The 25,202-nt window shown below is 42.5% G+C and overlaps 1 protein-coding gene across 1 annotated transcript in view; it reads right to left on the reverse strand.

The window, feature by feature from the left end:
• Positions 1 to 16,124, reverse strand: part of RTTN (rotatin) — a 478,682-nt gene extending 462,558 nt beyond the window's left edge. Inside the window, exons 1-3 of the mRNA XM_030212687.1 lie at positions 16,031 to 16,124; positions 15,380 to 15,567; positions 10,675 to 10,861 (exon numbers count right to left, since the gene is read on the reverse strand). Coding sequence (XP_030068547.1) covers positions 10,675 to 10,861; positions 15,380 to 15,567; positions 16,031 to 16,061 — 406 coding nt within the window. The 5' untranslated portion in view covers positions 16,062 to 16,124. The remainder of the gene's footprint in view (positions 1 to 10,674; positions 10,862 to 15,379; positions 15,568 to 16,030) is intronic.
• Between the last annotated feature and the right edge of the window lie 9,078 nt (positions 16,125 to 25,202).

Genomic DNA, 25,202 nt, shown 5'->3' on the forward strand with positions numbered 1-25,202 from the left:
AAATCACATTTTCAGTAAAAAATGAGAGGAAACATAATAATAAAAATAACATATAAAATTCAAAAGAAACATTCAGAGCACAATGCTGTCAAGAGACAACATCCCCAACCATACAGAATTGAGAAAATTATCCAAGCTTACTGCAAAAAACTACAGTTGGTATGGATAATAGAATATGCAAATCTGCTGGATTGTACTCTGAAAATAAGAATTACAGAACTTACACTCTGATGCGAGCACAATTGAAGTTCTATATTCATGAGATATAACTCTAGCTTTACACAGTTTAGATGTTTAAAATTTAGTTTCAATCCAATTCAATCCCATAGTGCTTTTTGTATCTATCTTTCCATCTCACCTGGTAACACTATCTTTTGCAAGTGGCATGTCACTACTTTGCATGTCAGCTTGTCAAATTTAGTGCTGCCTACTGCAATATCATTATACATATTACAAACACATTTGATGTATATATATTTTCCTGTCTGTTACTGAAAATATGACATTTGTATACTTTTTCATGTATGGTTTTACAACTAATGGGACTTAATCAGATATAATACTTGACATTACAAAAATTCTTAAATGTATTTTATATTTAAAGTATGCATTAATAGTTCTTTTATTTTAATATTTTATGTGTTGCCACGAAACACCTAGCCATCCGCCTGGGTTACCCTACGGCCACTTAGATGGTCTATCTCCAAAACCGCTCAGTTCAGCCTGCACCTGCCGCTTGTGGTCTACACTAGCACCCTCCTCTCACCTACTGGGTCACAACCGCCTCTAGGCATGTCTCCCGCTCTCAAATTATCCCCAGTGATTTCTAGGTTACTGAAGTCACACTACTTGGTCCCACAGTTCCCAGAACACACTCATAGACCCAACACTCAAACCACCAGGATTCTTTTTCAGTCCAGACAATCAGAGTGAACAATTTTGTTTATTCTCATAAAAATTGAATAATGAACAAAAAATGTGCAAATAGCAAACAATAACAGATAACTGAAATATGAATCAATTAAAACACTAACTAAATATCTATATAATGTCTATACCGTACCTGGGAAGGTCAGGACATATAACTACCACCAGACTCATATTTGGAAAAACTAAATATGAAAATGCAAAACCCCTGAGAGAGAAGCTTCACTGGCTCCCACTTAGGGAACGCATTAGGTTCAAGATCTGCACGATTGTGCACAAAATCATTCACTCAGACACCCCAATCTACATGCTAAACCTCGTAGACTTACCTCCAAGAAACGCCACAAGATCATCCCGCAAATTTCTTGACCTGCACTTCCCCAGTTGTAAAGGACTAAAGTACAAACAGAAGCATGCGACCACATTCTCGTATTTAGGCACGCAAATGTGGAACGCACTGCCTACAGACTTGAGAACTATCAGCGAAACAACTATTTTTCGCAAATCTCTTAAGACATATCTCTTCAGCAAGGCATACAATGAGAACTAATAGAAACAATAATTCACCCGACAATCCAATCAATTAAGATAACTCATCGACTATAGCTACCTTAAGCACCCCTCTCCTTCTTCTTTCTATCCTTATCTAACCTCTGCACAATAATAAATTTAGTAGCGCTTTAGAAATGTTAAGTAGTAGTAGTAGTAGTAGTAATATATGTCACCTTGCAATGACAATGTTATCAAAACTATGTAAGCCACATTGAGCCTGCAAATAGGTGGGATAATGTGGGATGCAAATGCAATAAATAAAATAAAAAATAAACTGTTCACAGAGCCTCAGCAAAGAGATCTGTCTCTCTTTCCTTCCTGGCTAGGACTACAGCAACAGCACTACTGGGTATTTTTCAAAACTCCAGGCCAATCAGAGCCCAGAACAGTGAAGTTTCAAATAAAAACTGGTTGCATCACTACAGAAACTTCCTATTAGCTGTGTGTAAGTAAAAGAAAGAGAAAAGTCAGCTTTAGGCATAAACATGCACAATCTGCTGGCCAAATAGGACAAATACAGTTCAAACATAATGCAAGAAAATATCCAATACATTTTACATGCTTAAAATACACTGTTTCTTCACATGTGCATTTTATATTTGTTTCATATAAATTTTTTTGCAATTTGTTAGACCCCTGATGCAGGCGTTTCATCACCAAAACACAGCCTGTGTCGGGTCTTCTCAATAAAGATCTGCCATTGTCATAAGTACATAGAAAAAAGCACAAGTGGACCTCTAGACCTATGATGAAATTTAGTGTAAGGTGCATCCGCTACTAGGGCCTGAAGCTCACTGGCCCTGCAGGCTGAGATGAAAAACAGGACCTCCCAGGTCAAGTACTTCATATGACAGGAATCCAGCCGCTCAAAAGGAGCTTTCATTAGCTGGGTGAGCACGACATTGAGGTCCCATGACACAGGCAGAGTTTTGACAGGGGGCTTTGTGAAAAGCAAACCTCTCATGAAGCGAACAACTACAGGCTGTCCAGAGATGGGTTTTCCTTTACAGGACGATGGTTAGCACTAATTGCACTGAAGTGAACCCTTATAGAGCTGGTTTTGAGACCAAACTCAGAAAGGTGTAGAAGGTATTCAAGCAGGGTCTGTGTAGGGCAAGAAAGAGGATCTAGGGCCAACCCTCCTCCACTTGAAAGAGTAACATCTCTTTGTGTAATCTTTAATGGAAGCCAGGAAGATCCAGAAACAACCTCAGGAAGATGCAAGAAAGCAAATTCTAAACTCTCAACATCCAGGCTGTGAGGGCCAGAGAGTGAAGGTTAGGAAGCAGAAGAGATCCCTCGTTCCGCGTGATGAGAGTCAGAAAACACTCCAATCTCCAAGGTTCTTCAGAGGACAACTCCAGAAGAGGGAACCAGATTTGCCTGGGCCATCATGAAGTGATCAGGATCATAGTTCCTCGGTCTTGCTTGAGTTTTAACAAAGTCTTCAAGAGAGATGGGAAGATATGCATACAAAAGACCTGTCTCCTAATGAAGGGGGAATGCATCCGGCACTAGTCTGTCGTGGACCTGGAGCAGAACCGAGGGACTTTGTGATTGGGCTGAGTGGCAATGAGGTCCACAGAGGGAGTGCCCCACACTAGGAAGATCTTGCAGGAAACGCCCATACTGAGTGACCACTTGTGCGGTTGCATGACCCTGTTCAGTCTGTTGGCCAGCCCACCGAGTAAGTGGCCTTAAGAAACATCCCATTCTAGAGTGCCCACTGCCACATCCGAACAGCCTCCTGAAACAGTGGGCGTGATTCGGTACCCCCGTGCTTCTTGGTGTAGTACATTGCAACTTGATTGTTTGAATGAGTACAATTTGGGTGGACAGCCGATTTCTGGAAACCTTTAGAGCATTCCAGATTGCCCGAAGCTCCAGGAGGTTGATCTGAAGATCTGATTCCTGAGCAGACCAAGCACCCTGGGTGTGAAGCCCATCTATATGAGCCTCCCACCACCACCACACCCCAGGCAGGATGCATCCATCATCAGCACCTTCTGGGGCACAGGAATTTGGAACAGAAGTACTACAGTCAAATTGGACTGAATCGTCCACCAAAAGAGAGACCGAGTCAACTCTGGTGTTGCACGGATGACATCAGCTAGATTTCCCAAGGTCTGGCACCACTGGGAAGCTAAGGTCCACTGGGCAACTCTCACATGAAGACGTGCAATGGGCGTGGCATGATTGTGGAGGCCAGATGGCCTAACAATCTCAACATCTTACAAGCTGTGACCTGCTGGTTGGCTCAGACTTGAGTGGCAAGAGCAACAAGTGTGCCCGCCGATGGCAGAGGGAAAAAAATCCCCTGCCTGCTGTATGTCTAGTAGGGTTCCGATGAACTCCAATCGATGAACAGGATGGAGGTGGGACTTGGGGCTAACCCTAGTAGCTCCCAACACCTGAATAGTTCTTTGTATGGAATCTCGAGCACCGTCCTTCGATGTGCTCTTTACCAGCCAATCGTCCTGGTAGAGGAACATATGGAGTCCAAGTCTGTATAGCAACGTTGTGACTACTGCAAGTCACATGGTGAAAATCCTGGGAACAGATGCGAGGCCAAAAGGCAACATGCGGCACTGAAGTTATGTGTCCCCAGCCAAAACTGAAGATACTTCCTGTGACTTGGAAATATCAGGATGTAAGTGTAAGCGGAATGGAGTAGCCTAGTGGTTAGTGCAGCGGACTTTGATCCTAGGGAACTGGGTTCGATTCCCACTACAGCTCCTTATGACTGTGGGCAAGTCACTTAACCCTCCATTGCCCCAGGTACAAAATAAGTACCTGTATATATGTAAGCCGCTTTGAATGTAGTTGCAAAAACCTCAGAAAGGTGGTATATCAAGTCTCATTTCCCTTTCCCTTTAATTCCAGAGAGCACAGCCAATCGTTTTCCTGAATCATGGGGAGAAGGGTGCCGGTGCCCAGGGAAACCATCCTGAACTTTTCTTTCACGGGGTATTTGTTCAGGGCCTTAAGTCTAGGATGAGGCATATCACTCCCTGTTTTCATGGGCACAAGGATGTACCTGGAAATAGAATCCCAGCCCTTCTTCCCCTGGTGGAACACGCTCGACCGCATAGGCCTGTAGAAGGGTGGAGAGTTCCTCTGTAAGTACCTGCTTCTGCTGAGAGCGGAAGTAAGAAGCTCTCGGTGGGCACTTTGGTGGTTGTTGACACCAGTGCAGGGCATAACCATGACGGACTAATTGGAGGTTATAAAGGAGCCACCCATCTGAGAAAAAAATTCAGCCTCTCCCTGACCGGTAGGTCCTCCTCGATGGTTACTTTTACTGCAGCTATGCTCTGCTGAAGTCAGTCAAAAGCTCGTCCCCGTCTTTCACAGAGGAGCTGGCTGGGCTTTAGGCACACATTGCTGACAAGAACAAGCGTTCTGGCACTGAGCCTGCTGAGGTTGGCAAGAAGACATACCTAAGTCTCAGATTAGTAGGGAACCCTCTTCGACTTGCCCCAAAACCTCCTAGATGAGGAGGAAGGTGCAGAAGGTGTCCGATGGGAAAGAGTGTCAACGGTGTCAATGTGTTTCTTGAAGAGGTCAGCAACCTCCTACAACTTGTCTCCAAAAAAGGTTATCTCCCCAGCATGTGGCATCCACCAATCTCTGCTGGACCACAGGGTCCAAGTCAGAGACACGCAGCCATGACAGTCTGTGCATCACTATACTTTGGACAGAGATTCTGGACACCATGCTTTCTGCTGCTTGTCGAACTGGCAAAGCGATTCCGCCCGGTCCTGTGGGAGAGAATCAACCAAATCATACTGCGCACCAAGTTCTGCAAGTACAGGATCGTGTAGAGCTGGTAAGATTGACTGAATACAAGAGATGTGCATAGAGACCTGATACATATTTGGCCGAAAATAATTCAGGGTTCTAGCTTCTCTGCTAGGGGGCACCAAAGCACAGTCTCTAGAACTGCTGGATCTTTTGAGCAAGGATTCCACAACCAGAGAATGAGGCAACTGAGGCTTGTCAAACCCCGGGGAACACTGGATCCTATACATTGTGTCTATCTTCTTGGACATGACAGAGACCAACAAAGGGGACTCCCAGTTTTTCACCTGAATATTTTTCAGGATCTGGTGAAGAGGGAACGTCAAGCCTCTCTAGGAGAATTGTAGTCCAGGACCTCGAACATCTAAGCCTTGGGCTTGGTGTCTGCAAACGAATGGGAATACCAACCACCATTTCCACAAAAAAAACTGAGAAGGAAAGGCATTCTGGTGGAGACTTCCTCCTTTCCTCTGGGAGGGAGTCAGATGGGATGCCATAGGACTCCTCCTCTGAGGACCTTCATCAAACTCCCATGAGCGCTCCTCATCCGTGCAGCAAAAACCTCCTCATGGGAGGGCCAAGTCACAGCCTACCTTGAAACAGAGGAGCCATATCCTCGAGAACAGCGTCAAGGAGTGTGTTCCCAAACTCAACTCCAGTGAAACTTCCCCCATCAATGTCGATAACAGTGCTACACATGACACTGAGGGCCGAGGGCTTTGCGGGGCAACAAGAAGTGGCACAGAGAGTGCAAGCACCCCAAATGCCAATACACACTGCTTTAAAAACCCACCAAGAGCTCAGGGAGCATGGCCCAGATACGCTCATCGAGAGAGGCCATTGGGAAAAGCTGGGGTACCAGTTCAGAGATGGACTGCTGAACTGCCGGGGTCGAGACAGGTGCCTGGTCCTGGCTACGAGGAGAACCGCGCATCGGCATCTCTTGTATTAAGAGGGAGCTGTTCTCCCAGCAGACACTTCTTGGGGACCAAATCTCTTGGTGTCACAGAGTTCTCGGCACCATGCATCGAGGGGGATTGATGTTGATGCTTCTTGACCTTTGACTGATGCAAGTAATTGATGCTTCTCAGTCCAAAGGACGACACCTAATCCCCAAGTCACCTCGGTGTCAGATCCCGGAGGCCCTGCACAGCAGCCGGCGTCGAGGCAAGTGGAGAACCACTCGATGCGAGTCCACTCCCAGTGTCTGAAACAGGCCTCTCAGCCACACGGACTGATGCTCCAGATACTGATTCAACTCCCGACACCAAAACTGAGGTTTCAGACTGTGCTCAAAGACAATTTTGAATTTGAGCATCTCTGGCCAGTTGGGTTCTTTTCTTCATAAAAAGGCAAAGAACACAGCTGGAAGGGGCATGTTATATAAATAAGTAAGCATTGCCATACTGAGACAAACCAAAGGTTCATCAAGACTAACATCCTGTTTCCAAGAGTAGCCAATCTAGGTCACAAGTACAGTACAAGATTCCAAAAAAGTACAATACATTTTATGCTGCTTATCCTAGAAATAAGCAGTGGATTTTCCACAAGTCCATATTAACAATGGTCTATGAAATTTTCCTTTAGGAAGCCCTCCAAACTTTTTTATATCCTGCTAAGCTAACTGCTTTTACTACATTCTCTGGCAATTAATTCCAGAGTTTAATTACACGTTGAGCGAAGAAAAATTTTCTAAGTTTTAAATTTACTGCTTTGTAGCTTCATTTCATGCCCCCTACTTCGATTATTTTTGGAAAAAGTAAACAAATGATTGACACCTGTTCCACTCCACTCATTATTTTATAGACCTCTATCGTATCTACCCTCAGCCATCTTTTCTCCAAGCTGAAGAGCCCTAGCCGCTGCAGCCTTTCCTCATAGGGAAGTCGTTCCATCCCCTTTATCATTTTCGTCACCCTTCTCTGTACCTTTTCCAATTATCTTTTTTGAGATGTGGTGACCAGAACTGAACACAATATTCAAGGTGCAGTTGCACCATGGAGCGATACAAAGGCATTATAACATCCTCATTTCTGTTTTCCATTCCTTTCCTATTAATACCTTTACTTTTGTTAGCACCACACAATGAGCAGAGGGTTTCAACATATCATCAACAATGACACCTAAATCTCTTTCCTGGTCGGTGACTCCTAATGTGGAACCTTGCATTACATAGCTATAATTCGGGTTCCTCTTTCCTACATGCATCACATTGCACTTGCTCACATTAAAAGTCATCTGCCATTTATATGCCCAGTCGCCCAGTCTCGTGCGGTCCTCCTGTAATTTTTCACAATCCTCTTGCGATTTAACAACTTTGAATAACTTTTTGTCATCAAGAAATGTAATTACCTCACTAGTTACTCCCATCTCTAGATCATTTATAAATGTTAAAAAGCAGCGGTCCCAGCACAGACTCTGGGGAACCCTACTATCTACCCTTCTCCATTGAGAATACTGACCATTTAACCCTACTCTCTGTTTTCTATCTTTTAACCAGTTTTTAATCCACACTAGGACGCTACCTCCTATCCCATGACTCTTCAATTTCCTCTAGAGTCTTTCATGAGGTACTTTGTCAAATGCCTTTTGAAAATCCAGATACACAATATCGACCGGCTCACCTTTATTCACATGTTTGTTTACCCAGTCAAAGAAATGTAATAGATTAGTGAGGCAAGATTTCCCTTCACTAAATCCATGTTGGATTTGTCTCATTAATCCATGCTTTTGAATATGCTCTGTAATTTTGCCTTTTATAATAGTCTCTACCATTTTGCCCGGCACCGACATCAGGCTCATCGGTCTATAATTTCCCAGATCTCCTCTGGAACCTTTTTTAAAAATCGGCGTTACTTTGGCCACCCTCCAATCTTCTGGTACCACGCTCGATTTTAAAGATAAATTATATATTACTACCAATAGTTCCGCAAGTTCATTTTTCAATTCTATCAGTACTTTGGGATGAATACCATTCAGTCCAGGAGATTTGCTACTCTTCAATTTGTCAAATTGCCCCATTACATCCTCCAGGTTTATAGAGATTTCATTCAGTTTCTCTGACTTGTCAGCTTTGAATACCATTTCTGGCACCAGTCTCTCTCCCAAATCGTCCACGGTGAAGACCGAAGCAAAGAATTCATTTAATCTCTCTGCCTTGGCTTTGTCTTCCCTGATCGTCACTTTTACCCCTCGGTCATCTAGCGGTCCAACCGATTCTTTTGCCGGCTTCTTGCTTTTAAGGACAATTATGAGTGATAAGTATTCAAGGGAGGGAGGTTGCAACGGGCAAATGATGGATAATTGAGAAAAATACCAAAGAAGCAGAATTATGTGAAGGTGACCTTAGATATCAGAGATGAAGAATACCAGATAAGTAAGAGAGAAAAGATAAGGCATTAAGTGATTGGATAAAATTACGCTTCAGTAATCTGACAAGCACATCTTGTGGCAGTCAGATTATTGATAAGCTTCCAGGGAAATGCAGACCAGAGAGAGATTTTATTTTTCTTACACTGAAATTTAACTGACATAAGTAAGAATTCAATTTTCTGTAACATTGAGATAAAAGAATTTTTAATGTAACCATTTATTTACTCTAATAAATTTTAGATTTTAAAAGAGAAAAACTGAACTCTGAAGTGTTTTTCCTTTGCCAGAAGGGCTTTCTTTCAGTCTCTTATGAAGTTGTTCAGCTCCCCCTCTTTTAGAGGCAAGAGGGGAGGGGCTATACACTGTCTATACTTACTGCAAAGCTAATATCAAATCTGATCATATTATGATCACTGTTATCAAGCAGCACCATCACCATTACCTCCCGCACCAGATCATGCCTTTTTTTAAGTTATGGCTAATTAAGCAGATTATATGATTACCTTACATTTAAGAATTTTAAATTATACTACACTTAGATTCCTTGTTTCTGGAATTACCTGCATTTATTTTACATGCATTGCAAGTAGCACAAATGCAGCAGCAAGGTTAATATTGTGAAGTTCCAAGTATGCACATATCACACCAATTTTGTACAAACTACATTGACTTCCTGTACTATGGTGACTACAATTCAAGGTCCTGTTGCTAAAATATAAAGTAGAAGCAAAGATCTACCGTCCTACAGTATAACAAATCATGGTGGTTACCTTGGCAGAGTTTAAACAGGGGTTGGACGGTTTCCTAAAGGACAAGTTCATAGACCGCTACTAAATGGACTTGGGGAAAATCCACAATTTCGGGAATAAATTGTATAAAATGTTTGTACGTTTGAGTAGCTTGCCAGGTGCCCTTGACCTGGATTGGCCGCTGTCGGAGACAGGATGCTGGGCTCGATGGACCTTTGGTCTTTTCCTAGTATGGCATTACTTATGTACTTATGAATAAAAATCTTCTGGATGTGCCATCCTTTCGCACAATAAGCCTTTTGGAGCCAAGACACATTACTTTTCAGGTTATGCAACCTTAACTATGGAGCTCATTACACATAAACTGGAACAAATACTAGTTTTTGAAAACATCTGAAAGCATAACTGTTCAGAAGAAATCAATCAATTAATTAAATTAATATTTTCTAAGCTTCCTCGTATCTAACATACAATAACTGTACATAGGATGGCAAATGATTGATGTATTTTACAAAATATTGTTTTAGTATTTTGTTAAGGATTTATCATGTCCAGTATATGTTTTATGTCTAACTGACCAAGTATATATACTTGTAATCTGTCAAGAATTTCACAGATAGTGCAGAACGGAAAATTATATTTAATAGAAAATTATATTTAATTAAATATATAATCAAAAAACTCAAAACAGAACTAAGTATGTTTGGAAGAAATAGAAAAGATCTATTATAGTGAAGTTAGTCCCCCCCCCCCCTTTTTTTTTTGTAATAAATATTTCAAATATTACTTTTTTGAATTTGTGCTTTAAGAGGCATGAATGCCTTTTTCATTATCACTCAGTGGTGGTGTTTTCTGAAACACTATGATGAAGACGTAAATCAAGCTTGAGGTTCTGGGAGTGAGGGTGGTTTGTTTCATTGCTACTTTGTTTTTATTTTTTTAATCTAGCTCAATTTTCACCGATTATAATCAAAGTACAAATTATGGACGGTAAGGGCCTCAAGTATGTCAACAGTGAGTCAGTAAAGGAAGGATGGACGTTTCTAGATCCTCCAGATACTAAACAGCAAGAGGTACTTACACCCTTGGTCATGAATACCTTGGCACTGGCTAGACTTCACAGTATTATGGCCAATTTTGTGAGTCTCTCATTTGAAACAATGTTTAAACCATTGCAATTCTTTCAGAACATCAGAAACTACATTCTATTGAACATTAGGATTAACCTAAAAGGTATAGGACTTTTTATGATTTTAAGAATGTAGAAGATCACCTGTACTGTGTGATGGCCAAGGCTGCGTTCGACCATGAAACCCAAAATTGGTTTCTGCAGGGAGTAAAAACAGTCTATCCAAGATTTCATCAACTATAGGTTGTAGATCTGGTGTTATGTTAGGTCGAAGAAGAGAAAAGAATTCCACTGCACCAATTTCATTCATCCATCGGGCTGCAGAAGGATGCTTAAATAAGAAAAAGAACAAAAAGGTATTAAGACCTGTTATAAACTGTCAAAAGGTAATCCCAGTGAAATATTTAGATCATAAATACCACATACTTAAAAACATTACGTAGGACCTATCATAAAAGTTTCAAAAACTCCTGTTTTTGAGTATTCTTTATATAAAATTAAATACTTTACAGTGGAATTAACAACGGAAACCTGTGTAGTTTACTTTTTGTTGGGGTTTCAATAATTTGGGCCTTTTCAATTATTACATCTGTTATAAACTGTGCAAGACCTGCCACCTGAAAGTTAGTGAGGCAAGGGTAAATAAACAAACATTGTTCTGTTTTTAGATTTGGATTTTTGTTTTTTTGAGCAGGCGGGTAGGAATGATAAAATTACTCTCCTTTCCATATTCTAGCTCAAGAATACACAAAAAATAAGTTCACCACATTGAACCTCAGTGACATATACAGCTATTATTTATCTTGACCTTACTTTAGTGCTTTTCTGTCCAAGGCTATAACTTTTTTACAAAATTTGGAATTGGTATACATTCTCGTCACCCTTCCAAAGGATTTGACCCAGGTCCCTTCCCCCTACACCGGATTCAGTAAATGGCACCGAATATTAGGCGCCAGGAAAAATGCACACTCAGTAATATTCTATAAAGTGCACTCTGGGCTGAGTGCTCTTTACAGAATTGCGCTTAACGTGCATTTCAGTGCCCAGCATTGGGCAGGACGACGTTCCGGTATAAATCCTGGTGTGCAACTTGGACACGCTGCCCTTAAATTCTATAATACTGCATGTAATTCTTTGAATGCCCCTGACCTGTCCATAAGGATTTGGGCACAGATCCTTATAGAATCACACATCGCCAGATCTGTGTGTAAAATCAAATTAGAGCCAATTAACATCAATAACTGATCGTTAACAGCTTGTTAACTAATTTATTTGCGTGCAGACCTCAGGATTGCATGCAATTTTGGATGGCCAAATTTGGGCTTCATTTATAGAATCCAGGGGTATATGTTACTGCCTTTCCCCCACCTCCTAAAGGCTCATGGTAAAGGAAATCAATAGAAATAAAACAAAATAAAACATGATAAAGGCAGAAATCGGTACCCATAATAGAACTACCAAATTATTTACTACACTTGTAATCATTCTACTGGCTTCCAAAGCAACAACACAAACCATTTTACATTATATTTTAATAGCAAACTTGAACATAGCACCAGACAAGAAATTCCTCGACTACAATGGCATTGGGTGCTCAGTCCAAGAAGGTGCTTCAGCCTGCCCAAAGTATTGTTAAGCCTGTTATTAATCTAGAATGACTAGCAATGTTTACGTACAAGAAAGAAAGAGGAAAAACAGAACTATCAAGACTGAAACCAAAATTTATCACCTGATTTCGGCCGAAGCTGAAACCAAAACCTAAAGTTTGGTTGTGTGAATATAAACCCATGAGGCCAACTGGGGATTGTTGGAGCTTGTACTAAGTAACCCCCCTGCTAAACCCACAGGAGATTATCCTCCAGTCCCAGAAACTGGCTGACAAATGGGAGAGCCATTTTAATAAGGATTCTCAACAAGTCTGGCACATTTAGGTTCAATGCAGATGTAGTTAAATATCTTCTGAAACAAGACCACTGTGAGAATGTGTTTAAAAAAAAAATCACAATTACTAGCTTTTTATGCTTAACTAAACTAGGCAAATGTAACAAGAAAAAGTAGAATTGACATGTTTCCTGTTTTGTATTAAGCTATAAAACTGATTAAGGACAAGCATGATATAGATTCTTACTAAAATAGGGTAACGAAGTCCAGACACTGGTCTACACTGCAACAATTATGCCAGCCTGATGCACAATCCAAAATAAAAAAAAAAGTACATGGATGTTACTGAATGCGAGGACTATAAAAATTACAATCAAGAACAATATATTTTTCAGATTGTTTTCTAATGTATAAACTTCATTTCATTGTAATATTTCCCTACCAACGCTATAAGCTGGCCAGTACAGGATTCTCTCTCATAGAATCTAGCTTCTGCACGCCATAAGTTTGACTAAAATCCTGCACCTTCATCATAACCTGGAAATTCTTTAGAATCACCAACATCGTATCTAAGCCAGAATATATATAATAATTTAAATAATGAAAAACCATATATTTTACCTTCTAGCAAAATAGCCTCTGCACACATGGACCTTGGCTAATGAAAACAGATACTAACCAGCTTATAATCGAAACTGATCGCCGGCCATCTTCCGACACAAATCGGGAGATGGCCGGAGATTTCTTAAAAGCGGCGAAATCGGTATAATCGAAAGCAGCATTTTTGACAGTATCGCCGCTTTCCCGTCGCTTCGCCGACAACAGTTCAAGGGGCATGTCGGTAGATTAGCGAAGGCGGGACATGGGCGGGGCTACCAGATGGCCGGCTTTCGCCGATAATGGAAAAAAAAAAGCGGCGTTAAGCAGTATTTTGCCGGGTTTACTTGGTCCTTTTATTTTCACGACCAAGCCTCAAAAAAGTGCCCCAACTGACCAGATGACCACTGGAGGGAATGGGGGATGACCTCCCCATACTCCTCCAGTGGTCACCAACCCCCTTCATACTAAAAAAATAAAACTAAAAACCTTTTTTGCCAGCCTGTATGCCAGCCTCAAATGCCGTACCCACCTCCATGACAGCAGAATGTGTTGTATCCTCCGACAGCCTTTCCCTGGTTGTGATGTGGCTCTCGGGTGAGTGTGACACCTTTTCTGTTAGGTGCCCTGCAGAGTCACATTAGCAATGTGGTGGGTGGAGGGTACTGGGCTCTACTCCCATGGTGCTTTTCCCCCCTGCTAACTGGGTCAGAGTGTGCCCTTTTTTGTTTCCTGTTGTAGTCCATGCGGTAGTGGCCATTTTTGTAAGCCAGTTTTAGTTCCCTTTCCTGTGTTACCCACATTAGAAAACATAGTTCTTAACTTAAATGGTGCTGAAAGAGGGCATTGTACACCATTGTGCCAGCTCTGACCTACTGCTTATCTTAGTACCAGGGGACTCTTTGCCAGTGGGGCACAACCTCTGATCTGCACTTAACTGTGAGTAAACGTGGTTATTTCATGAAAGGACTTTTTCAGAGAGATTAGTCTTCAGGTGTGAACTGGTGTGCCAAAGTTATACAGCAGCAATAAGTCCTAGAGGCTGAATGCAGGTCCCTGGAGCAATTTTAGTGGGTGCAGTACATTTGTGGGTAGTGGGTTTGGGGGGCTCAGCTCCCAAAGTAAGGGAGCTATGCACGTGGGAGCTTTTCTGAAGTCCACCACAGTGACCCCTAGGGTGGCTGGTTGGTCTCCTGGCATGTCAGGGGGGCCCAGTGCACTAAAAATGCTGGCTCCTCCCACGGCCAAATGCCTTGAATTTGGCCGGAGTTTGAGATGGCCGACATAACTTCCCATTATCGCTGAAAAACAAACCCGGCCATCTCAAACCCGGCGAACTCCACGGCATTTGGCCGGGCTAAACCATATTAATCGACAAAAAAGATGGCCAGCCATCTTTTTCGATAATACGGTTCCGGTCAGCTGTAGCGCCGCCGCCAACATAGATCGCCGGCGATCTATTTGGCCAGCGACGTTCGATTATGCCCCTCAGAAAGCTACAGTGCTTTTAGAATGGCTGACTCTGTGCCACATTTGGAGTGACAGCTGATGTCATATCTCCTCAGAGAGGCTAATTCCTAAAATGTTTATCACCCCAAATACAGACTTAAATTTCTTGCTAAACTTTTATATCAAAAGCACTTGGAGCACTCTATTTATCATATAAACTACTATGAAAGATCATAACTGCATTACTTGCAATCATATTACACACACAAAAAAAGAATGGAAAAAGTAGCCCCCCTTCCCCCCCCCCCCCCCCCCCCAGTCTACCGTATAATTCCTTGTGGTCTAGATGTGTTGTCAGGGCAGGAATGATCCTCAGTCTCTCTTGCCCATCCATGCTAGCTCTACTCTCAAAATAGCTGCAGCATGACCTCTTACGGAAGTCTTGCAAAGTTACCACTAGCGGTCATGGCAGCCATTTTGAGAGCAGAGCCAGCAACAGGAGATCACACCTGCCCTGACTACACTCCTAGGATACCAAGAATTGTAAAATAGGCCCAAGGTGGGCACCTATAGGTGGGCAGGGGGGAAAGGTAACTCCTGTTTGGAGGGAGAGAGAAAACAAATAGGACAAAGCACAAATTTTCAGCTTCCACCAAAAAACACATGGTCAGTTTTGGCTGAAGCCATAGCCGTTTGGCCAAACCTAGGCAGAGAAAGGATTTGGGGCCTGTTTCAGCACCATAAGTGAAACTCAGTTGGCCTCCAAAACACAGACATATCCTTAATACAATAAAATTAACAGCCATGTGGGTCACAAATCTATCACTAGCAGTCTATATAAATTTTAGATGTCTCTCTAAAAATTAAACTACCAGTATATGTTTCTTAATTAATCTTGAAAGCTTTTGGAAGATGTACTTACTTTAACCAAAGTATTCAGCAAATTTAGTACCTCTTCTTTCATTGGCACCATTGGAAAATTAAACCATTCCAGGAGATGTACAAATATTAATTTTTCTTGTGCAAGATCAGCATCTGAAATTAAATTATGCTCCAGTTTGCACAGAATATTCTTGAGTGTTCGTTCTCTTATCTCTACCAGCTGGTGACCTAACAAAAAATAAAGATATTGTAATTATGTTAGGAAACAGTCTACAAATAATGCCTTAAATTACAACTGGGGTGGCAAGGTCCAAGGAGAACAATAGGGCTACAATCAAGCACAAAAGTTTAAAAATCTCAGCAGAATAACCTGCCAAAAAAAAACCCTCAGACAATACAGGTTATCTAAAGCGAAAGATTAACACAAACCACAGAAGATCGTAAGTGACAGGTTCTGTGGGTGCTTCATCAACTCTAATATCAAGCAAATTCCTTTATTATATCCAGGGAGGAATAATTGGTGTTGGGTTTAATACGCTTAATCATTTTGAAAAGTTATCGCCTAAGCTGTGGGTACTTTTAACAGCGTAATTAATACACAAAGCTCAAAAACAACAACAAAAAACTTGGACCATTCTGGCTACACGTTTCAAGCATAATATTTCAGCTTTTCCAAAGCAACCGCTATTACCCAGCTTCTTGGCCAGCGCTGGCACGTCCATCCCGAAGACAACAGGAGCAACGCACCCTCTCCTACATGTCACACCCCGGCCGTCACCCCACTGCAGTCGTTCTTCTTGTCTGGCGGCTCAAGCAGCTTCAACTGTCGCGCGCGTGAGTCCTTACAGGAACCGTCCCTCCGGAAACCCGATCCCCTCGCACTGGCACAAAGCAAACAGTAGGTTGAGCGCGGACCCAAAATTCCTCAGTTAGTGCTGTTGTCAGGGCATAAGAGTGGACGGGGAATCTGAAAGGCAGAACACTAAGCGACTCCAGCAGCTACATCCTGGAGATTGTAGTCTAGCGGCGGTGCTGCCGTGGGCCTTGGAACCCCTAAGCAAAGGATGCTGAGGAAACGCGAGAACTACATTTCCTGGCAACCCCTGCGACTGCAGCACTCGCCTCCCTCCCTATTCGCTGTGCGCGCCGCTCACTGAGTTCATAGCTGTCTGACAGGACAGCGCAGCGGCAAAGCTTAGAATACGGCGGGAATCGTTTTTGTTTTATAGCAAGCTATGTAAAGTAGCAAGATTATCGTATGGGTCTGTGATCTAGCTGCCGTGCAAGCACTGAATGTTTTTGTTGTAATGAAAGGAATGTGATAAATGTATACAGTGTTCAGACAGATAAAAATGTTGTGTATGTCAGTTTGTGTCATTTAGGGCATCAACTGTTATAGAAAGTAATATGTGAAAAAAATGAAATCTCGTGGGGTGGTGGGGTTAAGCAGACGCCATGAGTATAAATCCAAGGGAGTTTTTCAGAGATTGAATACTGGAAGCTGCCTTGGAGTGGCGATATGGCCTGGGGAATTAGACTTCTGATCTACAATATGGTCTAAACTTTGGCTAAAAAATCACCTCCCAAGATTGTGGGGGCTTGGCCCAAAGAGTTCACTACAACTGTCACATCTTGAAAGAACTGTGGTGTGGATCATCTATGTTTGGTGCATAAATGTTAAATAGGGAGGGTCTTTAGAAGCAGAAATGCGCCGATCCATCTGCCACTATAATCTGAAATCTGTTTAAACACAGTAGTAGTCTGTAGGGATTTGTGCACTGATAAGGATACTCCATTTCTTTTTCAGGACGGTGGGGGGGGGGGGAGCTGGATGCAGAGAAAGCAATTGTGATGTGTATACAGAGGCACAGCTTGCTTAACGCTTTTTTTGTTTGGGGGGGCAAGCTCCATCCCAACCTGCCCATGCTCCGCCCCCAGCTCCACCAATGCTCCGCCCATCTCCAACATCTCCCTTTACCTAAAAGTCACCCCCCTCTCAGGCATCCAGCATCCTTCCCTACCTTTGAACCCCCAGTATAGTATAAAAATATGTAGCCAAATATTAAACTAAACTCCCAAAAAAACAGTGCAGCTCCAGAGAAAGAGGAAAAGTGATGCATGTCCCCCTATACTGTGTAAATATAAGGACAGCAGATGCAAATTTCAAAAACTGACATATTTCAATCATTATACTATAGATTAACAAATAAAACAAAAATTGGAAAATATGATTATACTATTTTATTTGACTAAATACATTAGCTTTCAGAGGCCAAAACCTCATTCCTCAGGTCAGGACACTATACTGCTGTTATGGTATTCTGTTCTGACATGAGAAAGGAGGGTTTGGTCTCCAAACATTAGTCAAAAATGTATTAAAATTAGTCCAATAAAGATATCACCTTATTTCCATTTTCTGTATCTATTAACACAGCTACCACACTACATTTTCCTAAACTAAAAATAAAATTCATTTTTCCTACCTTTGTTGTCTGGCCGTCCAATCTTAACCAATACATTTAGGAATCTTCAGGCTATTGACCCTTCTACTCTGTCCTCCAGTGTTTCAAATCTCTTCTCTACCACTATGTTATCCAAATCTTTCAGTGAGGCTGTCTCTTCCTATAACACTATCCTCTCTTCTGCTCTGGATACTCTCACTCCTCCCATTCCCCGTTCTGTAAAACGTACCAAACCCCAGCCTTGGCTGACCTCTAGAATTCGCTACCTACATTCCTGTGCACGCTCTGCCGAACGCCTTTGGCTGAAATCCCGTGCCCATGCTGACTTCATACATTTCAAATTCTTGCTGACCTCCTTCCAGGCTACTCTTTTACTTGCCAAACAGGACTATTACATCCAGCTGACAAATTCTCTTGGCTCAAACCCTCGACGTCTCTTTGCCACACTGAACTCTCTCCTCAAAGTGCCTTCACCTCCAACTCCCCCTTCACTTTCCCCCTAGACTCTGGCTGAGTACTTTCATGATAAGGTTCACAAGATTAAACTTGAATTCTCAACCAGGTCACCTCCACCTCTCCTTCCCTTAGTCCATTCTCTCAACCCTCCTACCCCTGCCTCCTTTTCTTCTTTTTCTGAAATCACTGACGAGGAAACTACACATCTTATTTCCTCCTCAAAACCAACTACCTGTTCCTCTGATCCTATTCCCACCCATCTACTTAACACTATCTCTCCTACTGCCATCCCTTTTATCTGTCATATCCTCAATCTTTCACTTTCCAATGCGACTGTTCCTGATGCCTTCAAACATGCCGTAGTCACACCACTCCTTAAAAACCTTCATTGGACCCTACCTGTCCTTCCAACTATTGCCCCATCTCTCTCCTCCCTTTCCTATCCAAGATACTTGAACGTGCTGTTCACTGCCGTTGCCTTGACTTTCATCTCAAGCTATTCTTGATCCACTTCAATCTGGCTTTCGCCCCCTTTATTCAACTGAAACAGCGCTTGCTAAAGTCTCCAAAGGTCTCTATTCTATCCTTATCCTTCTCGATCTATCTGATGCTTTTGACACTGTTGATCACAGCATACTCCTTGATACGCTGTCCTCACTTGGATTTCAGGGCTCTGTTCTTTCCTGGTTTTCTTCTTATCTCAACCAACGTACCTTTAGTGTATAGTCTAGTAGATCCTCCTGTTCTTCTATCCCACTGTCAGTTGGTGTACCTCAGGGATCTGTCCTGGGACCTCTTCTTTTCTCCATCTATACTTCTTCCCTTGGTACTCTGATCTCATCCCATGGATTTCAGTATCATATTTATGCTGATGACTCCCAGATCTACCTCTCCACACCAGAAATCTCAGCTGAAATTCAGGCCAAAGTATCAGCCTGCCTGTCTGACATTGCTGCCTGGATATCTCAGCGCCATCTGAAACTAAACATGACCGAGACTGAGCTTCTTATTTTTCCCCCTAAACCAATCTCTCCTCCTCCCCCATTCTCTATTTCTGTGGATAACACTCTCATCCTTCCTGTCTCATCAGCTCGTAACCTTGGGGTCATCTTCGACTCCTCCCTCTCCTTCTCTGCACAAATTCAGCAGACTGCTAAAACCTGTCGTTTCTTTCTCTATAATATCACCAAAATTCGCCCTTTCCTTTCTGAGCACACTACCGGAACCCTCATCCACACTCTTATCACCTGTCGCTTAGACTATTGCAACTTGCTTCTCACAGGTCTCCCACGTAGCCATCTCTCTCCTCTTCAATCTGTTCAAAATTCTGCTGCACGACTAATATTCCGCCAGTGTCATTATGCTCATATTAGCCCTCTCCTCAAGTCACTTCACTGGCTTCCTATCCATTTCCGCATGCAGTTCAAACTCCTCTTATTGACCTATAAGTGCATTTACTCTGCAGCTCCTCAGTACCTCTCCACTCTCATCTCTCCCTACATTCCTCCCCGGGAACTCCGTTCACTGGGTAAATCTCTCTTATCTGCACCCTTCTCCTCCACTGCTAACTCCAGACTCCGTTCCTTTTATCTTGCTGCACCATATGCCTGGAATAGACTTCCTGAGCCGGTACGTCAAGCTGCATCTCTGGCCGTCTTCAAATCTAAGCTAAAAGCCCACCTTTTTGATGCTGCTTTTAACTCCTAACCCTTATTCACTTGTTCAGACCCCTTATTTTATCATCCTCACTTTAATATTCCCTTATCTCTTGTTTGTCCTGCTTTTCTGTCCTAATTAGATTGTAAGCTCTGTCGAGCAGGGACTGTCTCTTCATGTTCAAGTGTACAGCGCTGCGCAAGTCTAGTAGCACTATAGAAATTATAAGTAGTAGTGGTAACTGGCAGAAACTCAATTAGCAGCAACATTCCATGCTACCAATCCCAGGGCAAGTAGTGGCTTCCCCCATGTCCATCTCAATAGCAAACTATGGACTTTTCCTCCAAGAACTTGTCCAAACCTTTTCTAAACCCAGATACGCTAACCACTGTTAATACGTCCTCCAGCAAAGAGTTCCAGAGTTTAACTATTCGTTGAGTGAAAAAATATTTTCTCCTATTTATTTTAAAAGTATGATCATGTAACTTCCTTGAGTATCCCCTTGTCTTTGTACTTTTGGAATGAGTAAAAAATCGATTCACTTCTACTCATTCTACACCACTCAAGATTTGGTAGATCTCAATCATATCTCCCCTTATCCATCTCTTTTCCAAGCTAAAGAGCCCTAACTTCTTTAGCCTTTCCTCATATGAGAGGAATTCCATTCCCTTTATCATGTTGGTTGCTCTTCTTTGAACCTTCACTAATTCTGCTATACATTTTTTGAGATACAGTGACCAGAACTGAATGCAATACTTATGGTGAGGTCACACCATGGAGCAATACAGAGGCATTATGGTATTTTTGGTTTTATTTACCATCGTTTCCTAATAATTCCTAGCATCCTGTTTGCTATTTTGGATGCCGCCGCACACTGAGCAGAAGATTTTAACGTATTATCTACAATGACACCTAGATCTTTTTCTTGGGTGCTGACCCCCAAGGTGGACCCTAGCATCAGGTAACTATGATTTGGATTATTCTTTCCCATGTGCATCACTTTGCATTTGTCTACATTAAATTTCATCTGCCATTTGGATGCTCTTCCACCTTCCTAAGATCTTCCTGCAATTATTCACAGTCCACATGTTTTAAGAATTTTGAATAGTTTTGTGTCATCTGCAAATTTAATTACCTCACTCATCGTTCCGATTTCCAGATCATTTATAAATATGTTAACCCCTCCGAAGGGACACCACCTTGTAGGGGTGGAGGGACTCGTGTGTTTCAATGACTTAGAGGGCTATGCTGAAGGGTTACCCATATCAGACAGGCCTCTGAGGAGAAACCAGACAAAGAGTGTCCCAAACTGGGAGAGTGGTAAGATGGTGACCTGAAGTTCGTATGCCCAACGGCCCAGCTGCCCTCTGAAGTTTCGTCTTCTTTACGTAAATTTCCTCTCTACAATTGCAGTTACCTTAACTGAGAGGAAGGGGACAGCCGGTGGTCAGCCGCCGATGGCCAGCGTTTTATCCCCTGAGCAGCAAGTGCGGGACCGCTGCGCAACGAACTGCCCACAGATGAAAGGGTTGGCAAGTCCTTTGATTAGCGCCGGCGAAGGAGCGTCGATGCTCTTGGACCTGGAAAAAACAACTCCATCGCTCCCAAATTATTCAACCACTATGCCCAAAGGAGTGGAAGAGTGAGTTAGAGGTATATGCTGAAACGGAGGACATTTAAAGCAGAACCTGAATCTGCGGAACCACTCCTAAACACCTATGAGAAATCAACTTGGAGCTTTTGGCTCCCGTGGAGGTTACATTGAATACCATCTGGAAGGCGCTTCGGGACCTAACGGTGGCAGTAAATAATTTTGTTTCATATATAATTTTATTAGAGAGTTACATTGACAATTCAACTGAACCCTTTGAGAGTAAAAAATTGATATAACAAATGATTCTACATGAGCAAGAAGTGGTTACGATTTTGAAAATTATAATAGACCAGAAATTTTGAATAATAAAATGAATATTATTATGGATGATTAATATCGAGATTATTGTTTTTCCCAGAGTTCCGGGTATGACTCCTAAAGTTTTCCTCAGAAATATTTCCTCAAATTATTACTTTAAAAGGAGTGAAGCCTGTGAAAACTGGGATTACTTTAATCAGTGGGATTTGAATTAGAGACTTAAGTATATGTATTGTTAAATAACTTCTGGTTTTTAAAAGAGAAAGAATGTAATCAGATGTATTATTTCTAATATTGGACAATAAGTATGTTTTCAATTAAATGATTTGACTATACACCGTATTGGCCTTGAAGAAGCCAACCAGATGATCAGTGTGGAATAATGAATTAGACGAGTAATATCTGGGGATAATCAGGTTAATACCACTGGTTTTTTTTTCTGTTTACTGTTTAATTGATCTCCTTATCGTGTTTCACTCTCCCTATTACTGAGACCGAGTCAGCACGGCTTTTGTGTGGGGAAATCTTGCCTGACCAATTTACTTCAATTCTTTGAAGGAGTAAACAAACATGTGGACAAAGGGGAGCCGGTTGATATTGTGTATCTGGATTTTCAAAAGGCGTTTGACAAGGTACCTCATGAAAGGCTACAGAGGAAATTGGAGGGTCATGGGATAGGAGGAAATGTCCTATTGTGGATTAAAAACTGGTTAAAGGATAGGAAACAGAGAGTGGGGTTAAATGGGCAGTATTCACAATTGAGAAGGGTAGTTAGTGGGGTTCCTCAGGGGTCTGTGCTAGGACCGCTGCTTTTTAATATATTTATAAATGATTTAGAGATGGGAGTAACTAGCGAGGTAATTAAATTTGCTGATGACACAAAGTTATTCAGTCGTTAACTCGCGACAGGATTGTGAAAAATTACAAGAGGACCTTACGAGACTGGGAGACTGGGCGGCTAAATGGCAGATGACGTTTAATGTGAGCAAGTGCAAGGTGATGCATGTGGGAAAAAAGAACCCGAATTATAGCTACGTCATGCAAGGTTCCACGTTAGGAGTTACGGACCAAGAAAGGGATCTGGGTGTCGTCGTCGATAACACACTGAAACCTTCTGCTCAGTGTGCTGCTGCGGCTAGGAAAGCGAATAGAATGTTGGGTATTATTAGGAAAGGTATGGAAAACAGGTGTGAGGATGTTATAATGCCTTTGTATCGCTCCATGGTGCGACCGCACCTTGAGTATTGTGTTCAATTCTGGTAGCCGCATCTCAAGAAAGATATAGTAGAATTGGAAAAGGTGCAGCGAAGGGCGACTAAAATGATAGCGGGGATGGGACGACTTCCCTATGAAGAAAAACTAAGGAGGCTAGGGCTTTTCAGCTTGGAGAAGAGACGGCTGAGGGGAGACATGATAGAGGTATATAAAATAATGAGTGGAGTGGAACAGGTGGATGTGAAGCGTCTGTTCACGCTTTCTAAAAATACTAGGACTAGGGGGCATGCGATTAAACTACAGTGTAGTAAATTTAAAACAAATCGGAGAAAACTTTTCTTCACCCAACGTGTAATTAAACTCTGGAATTCATTGCCGGAAAATGTGGTGAAGGCGGTTAGCTTATCAGAGTTTAAAAAGGGGTTGGACGGTTTCCTAAAGGACAAGTCCATAAACCGCTACTAAACGGACTTGGAAAAATCCAAAATTCCAGGAATAACATGTATAGAATGTTTGTACATTTGGGAATCTTGCCAGGTGCCCTTGGCCTGGATTGGCCGCTGTCGTGGACAAGATGCTGGGCTCGATGGACCCTTGGTCTTTTCCCAGTATGGCATTACTTACAGTGGTGGAAATAAGTATTTGATCCCTTGCTGATTTTGTAAGTTTGCCCACTGACAAAGACATGAGCAGCCCATAATTGAAGGGTAGGTTATTGGTAACAGTGAGAGATAGCACATCACAAATTAAATCCGGAAAATCACATTGTGGAAAGTATATGAATTTATTTGCATTCTGCAGAGGGAAATAAGTATTTAATCCCTCTGGCAAACAAGACCTAATACTTGGTGGCAAAACCCTTGTTGGCAAGCACAGCGGTCAGACGTCTTCTGTAGTTGATGATGAGGTTTGCACACATGTCAGGAGGAATTTTGGTCCACTCCTCTTTGCAGATCATCTCTAAATCATTAAGAGTTCTGGGCTGTCGCTTGGCAACTCGCAGCTTCAGCTCCCTCCATAAGTTTTCAATGGGATTAAGGTCTGGTGACTGGCTAGGCCACTCCATGACCCTAATGTGCTTCTTCCTGAGCCACTCCTTTGTTGCCTTGGCTGTATGTTTTGGGTCATTGTCGTGCTGGAAGACCCAGCCACGACCCATTTTTAAGGCCCTGGCGGAGGGAAGGAGGTTGTCACTCAGAATTGTACGGTACATGGCCCCATCCATGCTCCCATTGATGCGGTGAAGTAGTCCTGTGCCCTTAGCAGAGAAACACCCCCAAAACATAACATTTCCACCTCCATGCTTGACAGTGGGGACGGTGTTCTTTGGGTCATAGGCAGCATTTCTCTTCCTCCAAACACGGCGAGTTGAGTTCATGCCAAAGAGCTCAATTTTTGTCTCATCTGACCACAGCACCTTCTCCCAATCACTCTCAGCATCATCCAGGTGTTCACTGGCAAACTTCAGACGGGCCGTCACATGTGCCTTCCGGAGCAGGGGGACCTTGCGGGCACTGCAGGATTGCAATCCGTTATGTCGTAATGTGTTACCAATGGTTTTCGTGGTGATAGTGGTCCCAGCTGCCTTGAGATCATTGACAAGTTCCCCCCTTGTAGTTGTAGGCTGATTTCTAACCTTCCTCATGATCAAGGATACCCCACGAGGTGAGATTTTGCGTGGAGCCCCAGATCTTTGTCGATTGACAGTCATTTTGTACTTCTTCCATTTTCTTACTATGGCACCAACAGTTGTCTCCTTCTCGCCCAGCGTCTTACTGATGGTTTTGTAGCCCATTCCAGCCTTGTGCAGGTGTATGATCTTGTCCCTGACATCCTTAGACAGCTCCTTGCTCTTGGCCATTTTGTAGAGGTTAGAGTCTGACTGATTCACTGAGTCTGTGGACAGGTGTCTTTCATACAGGTGACCATTGCCGACAGCTGTCTGTCATGCAGGTAACGAGTTGATTTGGAGCATCTACCTGGTATGTAGGGGCCAGATCTCTTACTGGTTGGTGGGGGATCAAATACTTATTTCCCTCTGCAGAATGCAAATAAATTCATATACTTTCCACAATGTGATTTTCCGGATTTAATTTGTGATGTGCTATCTCTCACTGTTACCAATAACCTACCCTTCAATTATGGGCTGCTCATGTCTTTGT

The sequence above is a fragment of the Microcaecilia unicolor genome, chromosome 1, assembly GCF_901765095.1.
Source record: "Microcaecilia unicolor chromosome 1, aMicUni1.1, whole genome shotgun sequence".
Lineage (NCBI taxonomy): Eukaryota > Metazoa > Chordata > Amphibia > Gymnophiona > Siphonopidae > Microcaecilia > Microcaecilia unicolor.